Source organism: Sesamum indicum, linkage group LG7 (assembly GCF_026168435.1).
Source record: "Sesamum indicum cultivar Baizhima isolate 11 linkage group LG7, ASM2616843v1, whole genome shotgun sequence".
Taxonomy (NCBI): Eukaryota; Viridiplantae; Streptophyta; class Magnoliopsida; order Lamiales; family Pedaliaceae; genus Sesamum; species Sesamum indicum.
This window is the reverse complement of record NC_142663.1, coordinates 9,142,754-9,157,485: the sequence shown is the minus strand read 5'-3', so window position 1 is coordinate 9,157,485 and position 14,732 is coordinate 9,142,754. Positions and strand designations below refer to the sequence as shown.

Genomic DNA, 14,732 nt, shown 5'->3' with positions numbered 1-14,732 from the left:
TTCAAGAAGAAAATGTAATGTTCATTCAGAAGCCAAATCAGAAGCTTCCATGTAGTACCTCTGTGGGTAAGAGGAAGTAACTCACAAGAAAACATATATATATGATTTTAGGCAGGAAAAGTATACAGGTTCATAAGTAAAAAAGTTTAGCCCTTGAGGATCTGTAACTCCTCCAACGACGCACGGAGATCAGAACTGTTACATCCTTCAGTCGTTCTGATAATATTAGGGCTGTCATAAAATACAACATCTGTAAGAGGGTAGTTTCTGTTAGCATGGAGTTGGCTACTAGCACTGCTGCAAACTCCGGTCAGCACTACAGACTTATGAACACCCCCAAGCAATCCTTCATAGTCAGTGTCTCCACTTTCCCCAACAAAAACCACCACTTTTGACAAGTCCATACCCCAGCGAAGATACAGATACCTGAAGATCAAGTTTCACATGTAAACGTCTTGCTAGAATATGATAGAAGTAAATTCAGTATATCAGATATTAAGGATACCGGTGGCACAACGAGTCTAGCAAAGCTATCCAAACTGGAAAGAAACAAACAATTTAAAAATGATTTTCTTATGATGTAGTTGGTCTATGGGGATGATAATTTACGGGGATAGGTTTGGTCTAAATATAGATAGACACCCCGCCCCCCCAAGGTTTGACAAATTAACTCTCTTCTTTTGCACAAACGGCCATTGAAAAACCCTAATGTTCTTAATAAAACAACTCATTTGCCGTTCATTGTGAATAACACAACCTTCGCCTGAGGTTTATCTAAATTCAGACGCCTCTCCTAACGTACATCACCTTCAAAGTTTTTTTTAATTACAACTAGATCCCTAGGTAATACTTATCCACATAAAATAATTAAATATCTTAAATATTTAGAGGTACTCTTAACCATAAACGAAGTTGCATTTTAAAGTTCAAATTTAAGTTCGTAGCATTATACTTAGGTTCAAATATCAATTTGGGTCATTATCTTTTCTACTTCAAAACTTTCACTATACAAATAACTTATTTATTATCAAATGTTAAAAGTCAAGTTAACTTCTACAAGTGAATTTTCTAGACAAAAGCAATTAATTATTGGTTCACATGGTTATGGTAACTACATAACAAAACTCATCTATCTTTTTGAGAAGGCAAAAGGACATCAAATTTAAAGTGTGGAAAATATTTCAGTTGGCTTATTTAACACTAAAAAATTTTGACCGGAGTAATTTAGAATGTACATATTAGTATTATGGGATATAACTTTAATTTTATCACAAGTTAGAAACACTAGATTTTAAGGTAAGTATAAATTACAAACCTCAAATGAGCTTGGGTAAATATAGTCAAGCTTCTGGAGAGTACTCTTATAAAGATAGACTAACAATTAGTTCAAAATTTATTGCATTATTAAATATGATGTTGATGGTATTGTACAAAGTTGAGATTATGTAGAATCTTAATGAATAGTGAAGTTATATATGACTTCAGAAAGAAGGTTTATTTGTATTTTCATCAAGTTTAGGGAAGGCTTAATAATTATCAAACAGCAGAATTCGTCAACCGAGGAATAAAATTGGTTTTCATTTAACTTTTCTGTTGATATGTCAGCAACTCTGGTAATATCATCAATGGATATATGTGTTTGCCTGTCATATGATTAAAAATGACAAGGATGGTAAATGTAATTTTCTAAATTTGAGGGTGTCCATGTGTAATTAGACTAAACATAAAGGGAAGCACTATAAATATCCCTAGTTCAGGAGATACCAGAAAATGTCAATGAAAAGCTTCTTTTATTAAGGTGTTACAGAACCCAAACCAGATACGAACAATGGAACTGCTCATTAGAAATATGCGAGTGAAGCTGATAAAACTGCTGTTCCAAAAGTCCCAGGAATCTTTTATTAGGTTTCATTTAATAGTTACACAACATACGGTCAATTATAACATCAGTAACATATGGATGAAATGGTTGGGGAATTTAAAGCAAGAGCAGCTAAATGGATACCTTTGATGAGTGGGTACACCTTAAAGCATGTGAAAATTTAATAGGTGTCACATGTTGCTCTAAGTATGACAAACTAATGTTGTTGGTGGTGTGGGAATTGGGATGTTTCAATTTTTTGTATCTCGAGTACCGTGTATCTCTCTTGCCAATTCAATTTCCAATCTTAGGCATCCCAAATAGTGTGCTATACTTGTCCTACTGATTAGGTCATTCCCTCTCCACATCTTCTCTATCTCTATTGTCCACTGTCCTCTTCTCTTCATCCCTTTTGCCTTTCGTTTGTTCCACCTTCACATCAACCCCCACCATCTTGAATCCTTTAATTCATCTTTCCACCACCAGATCAGCCATTGCTGCTACGTCTCCATGGTCTGACAACAGCCTTCATCATCCCTAGCCCCCTATCCTTCCACTACTAACATGACTGAGTGCTGCCTCTTACTCTTCAGATTCTAGAGCGGAGGTTTAAGATTAATTAAATGCATGATAATACATTTTAGAGCACCTTAAAGTTGCCATGAGCACGCACATTCACTGGACCAGCAGTTGTTACCAGTGAATTACGCAAAATAGACTATAGCAGTAAAAGCAATCTCAAATTCCCAATTAATCATAATCAGCAACTGCTTCGTATGAAGTCAATCATCGAGAGAATTGTGATAGTTAGTACTATGTAGTCAATAATAGATTTTGATTTTCAGTTTTCAGTCAAATAGTATTTGTTGATTAAGTGCCTATATTATAATGTATATCTCTCACAACTCAAAGTATATCCAAGACAAAACTGATAGCCTCAGGCCGTCATCAAAACTCCTATTTCCCTATGTTGAAAGAGAGGGAAGCGAGGTGGTGGATGATCCATTAAGAATGATGATGCACCTGTTAACTAAAACTATATAGCAATTGACTAACAATAAACACCAAGCAAATGCCACAAAATTACAATATACAATGGATTTTGATGCCTCATACATAGTCTAGAGAAACTAAAAAAATGGAATCATATAAAGTGTGCATATAGATGGTATAAGACATTCATAAATAAAAAAACTCATACCTGAGTGCTTGGGAGCGAGAAGCGAGAACTGGAATAACATTGATCTTCCTTCCATTTTGACAATGGATAACATGACAACGTAGTGCCTGAATCCTCATCAACTTTCTTAGTTCCTTTATAGGGGGAACCTGCAACCAGACTAAAGGTGTCAAGTGAAAGTTTTAATTGAATAATCATAGTCAACCTACAGAACACAAAATAAGAATTCCAGCAAAAATATGAAAAGAGCAGTTAGTTACTGCTAGCCACTATACACGTCATAAGACACTAAGAACTGCAAACCATTATTGAGATAGACATAAAGAAAATATGTTTACCACTCCAGGCTTCTGAACTTTAAAAGAATAGCAATAGTCTGCAGAAGTCTCTTCATCTTCAACAACAATGTGTTCTTCCTTTTCTCCTCTCTTATCTGCTGTTGAAGCAGCCCATCGCACTAAAGTCTTCCTCAACCCTTCACCGCCCCAGCGGTATTCAATATGTGAATGATAATATAAGTCCACCACAAACGGGTTATCTTCTGAATGAAGAGATGAGTAATAAAGATCACCACCACTATTGCAAACAAATGCATCAAAGTCAGTGGGGTTAAATCTTTCTGATATCAGAAATGAACGTATTTCTGTAATGTTAAAGGATGTTGCTAATATAAACCCAACTGAGCCTTCAGCTCTTTCCTCCTTCACAGCCTCAAAGATCTTTCTAACGCTTTCGGAAAGACCTGCACTTGGATCAGTATCCACAGCAATCACAAATATGTGTTTCCTCCTCCTCAAAGCTGGGAACTTTCCAGCATGAGAATTCTGGTCTCCTTTATCAGTTGACGCAGATTTCTGTGCACTCCTGGCTACACCCTTAGACCATGTCAACACCGCATTTTCCAGCTTACTCCTTCGGTCTTCAGAGTCTAAGGAACCATCAAAATTGTCCCTGCTCTCATTCTTATCTCCTTCAAAGGAGAACTTCAAGTTCAAAGATATATCTTGTATATCCCTCAAGGAGTCACTTGGTGAATCTGATTCTGAATTTTCGTCATCGTCATCATTCCTCAACCAACGAGGTTGCCTTGGTTTGCAGCTTGCTATTCTAGAGAGATAAGTTTTACAATGTTCAGGCCACGAAAATAGGTGAATATTTTTTAATCCATTTGCTCTACATTTCGCCCAGAGATGCTTATCTGCAACCAGCTTCAAAAGAGCATCAGCAACAGACTGCTGATTATGGGGATCGACTAGGAGACCATTGTCTAAAACCTGCCATCAACATGAGAAACCAGTGTGAGAAATAATATTGGGAGGCAAATAGTATGAGTGAAATCCTTGTGACTATAAATCAGGTGAAAGAGTAAAAAATACCCTGTGAATATCAACCGGGCCACCATTTTTGGTCGCGACAATCGGCAAACCATGTGCAGCAGCCTGTTAATTGCAGCCAACTCATACAGGTCATGTGAACAAAAAGGTCAAATTAATAAAGGTGTGTAAATTGAAGGCATACCTCGATCAGAGTAAGCCCAAAAGGCTCAATAAAAGCTGGATTTATGAAAACACCCTGTATAAAAATAAGTTAAGCCCACATAAGTCTAATGAGAAGTATTACTAATTTACGCAAGCCAAATATTGATCCATGGAGGGCCAACCAACCAATCTGAACTATTGATCCATGGAAGACCAACTGATCAAACCTAACATTGATCTGTCAGGGCTTTAACCTCTACCAAGAGCTTAAAACTCTGCCTTCAACATTAAACGAGATTTAGATAAACTGTTAACCGACAGCACTATTGATAATTAGTAACTTTTAATAACTCTAATACCGTATCTTCTGCCATTTATAAACATTTTGGTGGCAACTAATGCTTCCAAGTAATTCCAATGTATTCAGTTAAAATATTCTTCTGAGCGAGAGCGAAATGAGAGCTTGAGGTATTCAGCCATCAATGGAAGCAGTTGAGATCAAGATGAAGACATTGCAAGCTAGAGTTTAATATATTTGTTTATCTTGGATCGTTAGCGTAGTTCACTATTTCATTTATTTAAGATGATAAAACAAATATTCAGATCAATTGCCAATTGTGTTTATTTGACAGGAGTCCCTTGAAATCAGGCCAATATTGATGTGAGCTAAATGAGAAATGTTGAGTACCTTAGTTTTTGCTGCTAGGCGGTAGATTTCAGGAACATCATTTTGCTTGTGATGTTTAGGATAGGCCACTTGACCATAGAGATCATATTTATCAATCAGCTTAAGGATTGATAGAAGTACGGAAGCATTTGTTCCAGACATTTCATCAATATTATCACGGTTACCCATAATCAAAGTCTGCAAAAACCCAAATAAAACAAGTAAAACACCAGAAGCAATGCATTCTTCATACTATGACAAGAAAGTATTTACCAAACATTTATTTTCGCTTTCACTTACAAGATTAGCAAGCTCCCTCAGTGGTCGACATTCCCCAAATGCTTTGACCAAGGTTGTGAGGTTCTTTTTGGGATCTGGCCTGGCAAGTGCAAGAATCATAGGCTTCCTTGGGTTTGAAAAGAAGCGCATTATCTGTTTATACATCAGTATTAGATACTTGCATAAGCTTTGGGAACAACAAAGAAGTGCAATATATCTCATAAAAGTAATGAGTTTAGAGGATAGGTGCAAAGTTCCAACCTCTGACCAAATCGGATGATCCGGGGACTTGCCGTCTTCATTTGCCTCGGCTTCAGTATCAAGGTCTCCATCATGTGGAATAATGTGATGAAATTCCATTCCAGGTGGAATTACCTGCAGAATAAAACTCATGCTCTCAGTGAAACAGCAATTATTGCATCATAATGGCATTGGGAGAAGATATATAAATGGGGAAAAGACATGGCAGGTAAAGTTACATATGATGAAAGAGAACAAATTGATGATAGATCACCAGATTATCTGAAGCTGATATCAAGAACTTTAATCCTCCTGATTCAAGTAAAAGACAACAGTTTTACAGTTTTTGGCAGGTCCGCAAACAATGATTGCCAGAATGTAAGACTTCCCCTCTCAGAAAATAGAATGTTCATCCACCAGATGGTAAATGCACCGAAAGCATTCCTTTTTTCAGAGTACTTTGAAAAGTAGGAAATAGAATCTTTCTATAAACTAAGTGCAAAATTTTCTCTGGCATCTCTTTCCACAAAAAACGACACTGCAGTTCAGGTAAATATAAATAAAATAGTTAACCTCTATAAGAGCCCTCCAACCTATTTGCTTAGCTCTATAAAAGAGTCTACCAACATATAAGCAGACATTACGGATAAACCATGGCAAACTTACTATGTCACATATACTGACAAAAGCAGACCTTTGTCTAAAATAGTAAAACAGTACTTACAGCCATGCGGGGCATGAACCTTCCATAACAGCTGACGTTACGCTTAATCCTAGCACGTAGTTTACGCTCTAGTATCGGATCAAAACCATCATACAAACGCCACTGCTCCTCTATCTCTTGCCTTGTGCTAGTAATCACTATTTCAGAGGCATCAAGGGATAATTCTTCTGCCTCTATCCTACGCATTATTTTGTAGGTGGAATCAATCTCATCCCTGGACAGTCGCCCTTGTCTCAAAAGTTGTTCCAGCTTATCACGACCCAGTGAATGACCAGTGAAAAGCATGGGAACATTCAGAGCACCAGATAAAAGAGCCGCGGAGTCGCCTGCATCTGCATAATGCCCGTGGATAGCAACAGGCCAGACTGGACGTCCGTCACCAATTTGCTCACCTAGAACCTTTGACATCTGTATAATGTGGCCAAGAGCACCATCAACAAATTCAGGTATATGAGGCCAGAGAAGTTCTTTTGGAACATATTTATCTTTTGGCCCAAAGGGAATTCGAATTATATAAGCACCACTACTTTCCCCCATCTCATCAATCAAGCTTTCTGAATTTCGTGGAGGAAGCATCTCTGTGGGTTCACCATAGCTCCAGTCTACTTCAGGTGATGATACTTGTCTAGTAAGCAAATCAACACGATATACACCTGGCATTGAAGCTAAAGCCCTTGCCAGTTCAACAACATACTTCACCTGAAGAAATCATACAAGAAAATTGTCTCCATCAATAAAAAGAAGTCATAGATGACCCAAGCAACAACTACTTGCCTCTGTATATAGCAACTCAGAAGATAAAACGTGCTTATATGATAAAAGGAAAACAACTTTAGCAATGAGATAAAAGTTCCTCAGAATCAAATGTAACCTGACCACCAGTATCAGAGTCACGGCCAAGTTCCATGTTTTCACCACGTATCAGACCATGAAGGCTGCAAGAGAGCTAGCGTCAAAAAGATCATGTAATTAAGTTATAATATATAGTTGTGGTCATAATACTTGGACAGAGGCGACAAATAAGATTATCATGTATGCTGAAATTCAAATTATGTCCCTTTAATGGCTTCACAGATTTAATACGCAGAAGTTTCAAGTGATCAATACAACCCATCATCACTTTACACAAAAGTAAGGGCATCCCATTGTGATTGATTGGAGGAAACTTAGAAGCAAAGGAAATACCTGCTAATATGTGAAAATACGTCATTAATATGAAATTTTTTATCACAAAAGAAAAATAGATTTACATTTTACATCATACCTAATTAATACAATGTACAACTTTTTTCCCTTTTGTTGATTGGTCCAGGCCTCCATAGTATCAACAGAACTGATTCTAGGCAATCTACCTCTATTACTTTCACCATGAGTTGAAAGGTCAGTGACAGTATCTCCTTTTTCCCCCTCTGAAAGGTCTTCAGACATATCAGCAACTGCTTCTCTGCGCCCTCTTTCACGTTCAAGACGGCGTTTAGTCATCCTCTGGGCTTCCTCTCCCTCAAGCTACAGAGATTATTATTTGTCAATGATTGGAATGATAACAATCAGCCCTAGTATTGAGCAGTGGTCAAATTGAAGTTTTAAACAATAAAACAGTACGAACAAGTTCAAATAAGTAAATGAAATCAATGGAAAAGACATTCAGGTTGTTGTAATACAGCACAAGATTGTCGTCATTCGACAGCGTGGAGCATATAATGGATCAACTACTGATCATATATTTCATAACCTAGAACCAAAGAAAAGATAATGGAAGTATTGCATGAGGCAACTGCGTAAAGAATGGTAAGAAATCTTGTGCTAAAAAATATCTTAAGCATGTCACAGCAATAATGAGTAAGGTTGTTAGCAAGTATTTTTTACTTCTGAGGTGCATGTCAACCTGATGGAATCAATCATGGAAGAACAGAAATCAAACTCTTCTATTTCAATATTCAGTGTAAGTACCAAACTAAGCAAGAGCTTACTAACTATCAAAATGCATTCATAACTTTAGAAAATTTAATTTGACACCAAAGCCAATCTCAATTTTACAAAATTTAATTTAAAACCAAAAGAATATTCTCGAATCAACTTTTACACTAGATTCGCCACTAATCCTCACATTCTTAAGAAAGCAACATTTCACTACATTTTCAAATCTATCTTAGAAACATCAGTTGATCCATCCTCCGGACTCAAATCAATCATAAAAGAGCACAACCAGGTCCAAACAATTAAAACACCCAAGCAAACAAGCACCTGCTTCTTTTGGCGGGCCAAATTCCAAATCCGCCAGCACATGTTCTCCAGCCTTGTGTTCCTTTCCTGCGGACTTCTGGTCGCTTGCGCCTACATAAAATTCATCCACATGCACGCAAAATCAAACATACAAATCCCAGAAAGAGAAACGCAACACAAAACACACACCAGACACCAAAATCACACATACTCGGACCCACGAGCGGTGGAGATCGGTCTCATCGAACCCCGTAATCACCTCCTCCACAAAGTACCGTGTGGGGCTGAACCTCCCCCTCTCCCGCAGCAGCAGAGACGATTTCACTTCATCGATTCCGGGTCCGACGTCAAGAATCGCCTCAAGGTAACTGTTTATCCAATCATTTCCCGCCATTCCCCCACACACCGGCCACCAGTAACGCCGCGTACCAGTGCCTGTGAAATCGAGTTTGAATTTGCAAATATAGACGTCAGTGGTTTTCGAATGCGTAGAGAGAAAGAGATGGAGCGGTAGGATTTATGTGGAGGTGGGGTGATAAGGACAGTGAAATCCAAAATAGAAATGGTTTATAGAGAGATTCTTGGAATATTGGCGCACAGAAATAGCTCCTATATTTCCTGCTAATATATAGTACCATTGTTTTTTTTCTTTTTCTTTTTTTTTTCAATTGTTTTTCTTTTATAGTTTTGGCCCTTTCACTAATTTCTTCTTTTTCTTTTCCTTTTTTTTATTTTTTGGAATTTTCTTTGTGAACTTCAGATTTTATGCTCGTATTTTACGTGGACGATATTTCGTGTTTCAGTGCTTGAATTTAATTTTATATATACTAATAAACTGACACGCTCGATAAGTGTTCAAAAAATTTTAAAAAATATATATATCTGTGTTTGTGAAGATAAAAATATCTATTAAAGTATGTTTTTTTTAAATATTATATTTTAATCGTATAATTTAGAGCCTGTAAGTTTTTAATCCTACTATCTATGGAAAATTCAACTTTTAATCCCTATTTTAAAAACTTCTCACATTTCAACTTTTGTTAGCTTTTTTTTTATGGTAAAAACATACACAAGTCACGTGATCATTAAGTTTTCAACTTAAAAGAAAAATACGGACGTAATTTATATATGTGAGAAGGTTTAAGGATAAAATTAGCCGATTTAGAAGGCAAATCTTTATATTCAAAAAACCTAAATCAAACTTCACTAAATTCTCTTTAACCGGAAAGCAAATTAATATAAACTCAAACTCTAAAATCAACAACAAAATATAGAGATAACAACAATAAATTGGAGATTTGGAATGTCCTTGCAGTCGCAAGACCTTCTAACCGAGTTTGAATTCGTCCATGAGACCCGACCCAAACCCAGGCGGGTCCTGATTTTTAGGACCCATTACTCGTCCCATCAATATTTTTTGGACCCGGATCCGTCCTATTAGGGGGGTCCAGAACGAGTCCTGTCGGGTACGGATCTAATTGCCTCCCCTATGCACGAGTCACGTATAAACTATGTCTGTGAGGAAAGTGGCTCATTTCCTCAATTGTCCCACGTAGGAAATGAGAGGAAACTTGGCAGCACTTTTCACTATAAAATGGAGGCTTGGTTTTTGTTTTGATATATCCCATAACAACTTGCATATTTCCTACTTTTGCAATTCTACTCTCTTTTGTAATATTTTTTCTGTGAAAGATATTTGGTAGTGTCCAGGAACGTAGGCATATTTTTGTGCAAAACTTTGTTATATTTGGTGTTATTTTATTTGTGTTATTTATGTTTTTCAATAGCAATTATAAGAAGATATGAACATTTTTTAGACACGAATTGTCTCATATATAGGAACGGTCTCCTCAAAACCTATCCTAACTTTAATAATGTGTTCCAAAATAAGTTCTGATTATTTACCGTTACAAGTTTGGACCGATTTTGAGAACACTAATTGTAAAACTTCTGTCGGAACGCCTTTGGTAATGGTCTGGTCGTCCCAAAATCACAAAACATATGACGTCATCGATCGATTTTTGTTCCTCAAGAGTGCCAATAACCGTTCCAATATAGGACGGGCTTTGAAATGGTCGTCTCATCTGCCCCAAATCCCACATTTTTTTTTTTTTTGTAGTGGTAGGTAATCAAAAATTTTGATTTGGATACATACAAATAATGTATATTTGAAAATTTTGATTTGGTTTGGATATTTTAGTTTTTAATGTTAATAAATGCAACTTAATCATAAAAATAAGTTCCTATAAGTTAGATACGTATTGAATTTGTGTATAAGAGATAAATACAAATTCAATTAATATTTTAACATTAGATAAAATTTGGGATAAATACAAATTAATATTTAATATACTTAGAATATATGATATTTCTAAAAAATAAGATTTTTTCTTATCAATTAAAAAATTCAATTATAATCTTGAAGATAAAATTTTAGATAAGTACAAAATAAATATTTAATATATTTAAAATAGGTGATATTTATAAATGATGCTTTATTAATAATTTAAAATTTAATTATAATATTGGAGATTAGATTTCGAGTAAATACAAAATAAATAATTAAGATTTAAAATAGATAATATTTCTAATCAATAAAATTTTTTATTGACAATTAAAAAATTCAATTATAATTTTGGAGATAAGATTTTGAGTAAATATAAAATAAATATTTAATATATTTAAGTAGATAATGTTTCCAACCAGTAAATTTTTTTCTTATCAATTAAAAAACTCAACCATCATTCTGCTATATATATATATATCTAGGAAAAAGTATTATTTTAGTCCGCTAGTATGCCTAGTTTTAATTTTAATTTGACAATTATGTCCATTTTTATTTAAGTCCAGTAACTTACGAAATTGCTTACTTTTAGTCCTCTGACAGACTTTGGATAATTTTGCCCCTATGAGTGCATATGAACTAAAACTGCCTTTCAAAAGTTGCATAGGGGTAAAATTGTTCGAAAATCTGTCCGAGGACTAAAAGTAAGCAATTTCATAAGTTACTAGACCTAAACAAAAAATGGACATATTGATCTAACTAAAATTAAAATTAGACATACTTAGCAGAATAAAATAATATTTTTCGTTCTATATCTATATGTTGCTAATAATGCTCAAAATGGACGACAAATAACTACTGCCTCACCTCATCCAATAATAATATAAAGTTTGGGAAGACCTAATTTTTGTTGGGTGCTAATACTTTTCATTTAGTACTCTAATTATACAACACTACATGATGTATTCCTAATCCATAAAGGTATTGTACAAGAATTTCAATCATCCAAACATTGAGATTTCATCTGTCCTAATATGGTTTTTGTTTGTGTTTCTTTTCCTACGTATTTTGGCATTTCTTGGCAGCCCAACATCTCATCCGGACGAAAAGTAAAAGTAAAAAAAATAAAGTATTTTTCGTCAAAAAATATTATAGTTTAGTGACCAATTCCAACCCATGTTAGAATAAATGAATGGGATAAGCCTTTTATCTTTCACATTATGTGTTTGTTGTATTTATAATTTATGTTAAATTGCATTAACGGCATAATAAATGTCCACAAATTAATTCGATAATCGTGTATTGGACTGCAATTGAATGGAAACTATGAAATCAATTTTTGAGGGTTAGTCAGAAACATTTCGAGTCGAGAACCTTGAGACACTAAGTATTATAATACTCATTATATGAGTGTCATGTTTCATCAACGACAGACGTAAGTCGTCTATGCAATTTTAGTGGGTTAACTGACAAGGTTGTTAGTTGACTGAACTGACTAACGGGAATCATTAGATGGAAGTCTTGGAGATTTGGTTGGTATACTAAAATTCCCCTGCTCTGATAGTCTAGAATGTCCTTGAACTTGAGAAATCATGACAGTTGTATGCATATGATGGTTGCATCTTAGATCAAATGAAAAATAACCATGTCTTCAATGTGGTCATTACAAATATTACAAAACTCGTTCCTAAGTATAAGTTTTATTTAAAATAGAATATGTTATAAGAACCGTGTCTACATTTATTATAGTTTGGAACGGTTTATATATATTATTAATATTGTAGTACTAAGCCCATTCCAAAAGTTAGTACAACGACTATTTTTAATAAATACAAACCGTTACTATATGCGGTCCCAAGACCGTTCCAAAATTTTCTATATATATTCCTCTCTTTCCATTTAATATCACTATCTTCTTTATTCTTCCTATATTCTCTCTATTTTTTCAATCTCTCTCGAATTTTATTGATCTCTCACTATTCCACTAATACTTTCATACTCTTGTTGGTCAGTCTCTTTCAAATTTTTGTTGATTATTTTAAAGTTCTTTTGATCAGATAATAATTTCAACCCTTTATTTGTCAATTGATTATATTTGTTGTACTTTTATAAATTAAATTTAATGTTATAATAATATATATGTGTATGTGTTTCTAGGACTATCATATTAAGACGGTTGAGCATATAGATGTATAAAAAGAACCTGGTGAGGAGGGCTGTCTTACTCCGGAGTTTGAAAAAGGTGTTACTGCATTTATAAAATGTAATTTGAACACGTTTTTAGAAAATCCTCATTCAATAAATTCTTATTTAACACAAATGAAAGTCATTTTGTTCTTTCATGGCCACTGATAATGTTGCCATATTTATGATTTGATTAAACTTAGCCATGATATTTTTATTTGTACTCGTCTTATTTTTTTTATTTCATGACAATGTACTTTTTTTTATTCAAGTTGATGAAATGATATTGAAATTTTGAAATTATTTTTTTATAGCTCATCTTTCTCTATTTTCTTTTATGTTTTTTGTTGCCTTTTCTTATAACTTATTAGTAATAAGTTTTTATTCTTACTTTCTATTTTACGCTACTATATACATATATACTGACATTCACGGACAATATTATTATCTCAGGGTGCTGGACTGATGGATTTGAAAGAAGAATTTGGAGAAAATATTCAAATGGCTCTATTTGATAAGAATTTGAAATACATCAATATTGAACAAAACATAATTCAAGAATTTGAAATTCTTAAATTTGAAAATATCTAAATAAATTTAAATGATTTGTTATCAATCATTGAAAATTTATAATTTCAAATTCTTCCATCCAAATACAATCTCGTATAGAATTTGAATTGCCTTCGTATTTTCAATATTAGGAGGCAAATAATCTGAGAGGTGTCAAAGTAATTTTTATCCTTATTTTATTTGATGGAAATCTTGTATTTGTTAGTAAGTTTAATTTTTATGGAGAGCAACATGCAATTATTCTTGGTTTAAGTTCATTATAAAACTGTGACAATATATGTGCATGGATTGTGGTACAAATTTCTCTGTCATTTTTCGATGTGGTTGCATCCAAGAAGGATTTATATAAACTAATTATCCGATCATTTCTTTGAAGTTTTGGGTTATCTTTCAAGCATGAGAATGAACCCTTTAGTGGTACGGAGTTAAATTCTACAAAATTCATTTCTAATAAATAATGCTATTAAGAAGTTCGATACCCTTGTTCCAATTATTCCTGAATGGATATATAACTTGAGTGTTGTGACACACATATATAGTCATTTGATCTTATGTTCAAATTATTGGGTTGGATTAAAATGGTAGGCAAAATTGCAGAATTAGTCTTGTAAGTTGTATGTATCAGGATTGGTAAAATTTGTCCTGTAAGTATTGGACTGGCATCCTTATAGGATGTTGACAAAAATAAAGAAAGTAAAAAAAAAAAAAAAAGAAAAATACTACCCTTTCACCTCTCTCTCTCTCTCTCTCTACCCCTTCCTCGTCGCATGGCCTCCATTGCCGGAAACCACTGCTGGCAGTGGATTCGTCTCTTCAATTCGCACCTTTCCATACCCTTTTCTCTTGCATTCCCATCTCCGGCTAGCTACTTCACCTCATCTCTTTGTTTATTGTTTTCGCCTCTCTTCACCCTCCCTATTCCTTGCTTAGACGAATGCCAATCGGTTTCAGACTTTCGTAGCAGTTTCTCCTCACCTTCTTCAACTTTTCCCCTTTATTAATTTGCATTTTGATCCAACCCACTTCAATGGGGCTCATTTTT

The 14,732-nt window shown here is 34.5% G+C and overlaps 1 protein-coding gene across 1 annotated transcript; it reads right to left on the bottom strand.

Moving 5' to 3' along the window:
- LOC105166439 (putative sucrose-phosphate synthase 1) lies at positions 1-9,258 on the bottom strand. Its single transcript, XM_011085788.3, has 13 exons — positions 8,864-9,258; positions 8,674-8,763; positions 7,694-7,935; positions 7,301-7,364; positions 6,430-7,128; positions 5,727-5,840; positions 5,487-5,618; positions 5,208-5,384; positions 4,560-4,613; positions 4,418-4,480; positions 3,380-4,315; positions 3,063-3,190; positions 1-426 (listed from the first exon to the last, which is right to left on the bottom strand). The coding sequence occupies exons 1-13, from the start codon at positions 9,044-9,046 to the stop codon at positions 147-149; spliced, it is 3,162 nt and encodes a 1,053-aa protein (XP_011084090.1). The 5' UTR covers positions 9,047-9,258; the 3' UTR covers positions 1-146.
- Between the last annotated feature and the right edge of the window lie 5,474 nt (positions 9,259-14,732).

What these genes read in the sequence shown, in the direction of transcription:
- LOC105166439 (XM_011085788.3), bottom strand. Translation starts at nt 9,046, where the DNA reads ATGGCGGGAAATGATTGGATAAACAGTTACCTTGAGGCGATTCTTGAC. An exon ending in TGGCCCGCCAAAAGAAGCAG is followed by an intron (nt 7,936 to 8,673) that starts GTGCTTGTTTGC and finishes TAATCTCTGTAG; the next exon opens with CTTGAGGGAGAGGAAGCCCA. An exon ending in GGTTCATGCCCCGCATGGCT is followed by an intron (nt 5,841 to 6,429) that starts GTAAGTACTGTT and finishes TTTATTCTGCAG; the next exon opens with GTAATTCCACCTGGAATGGA.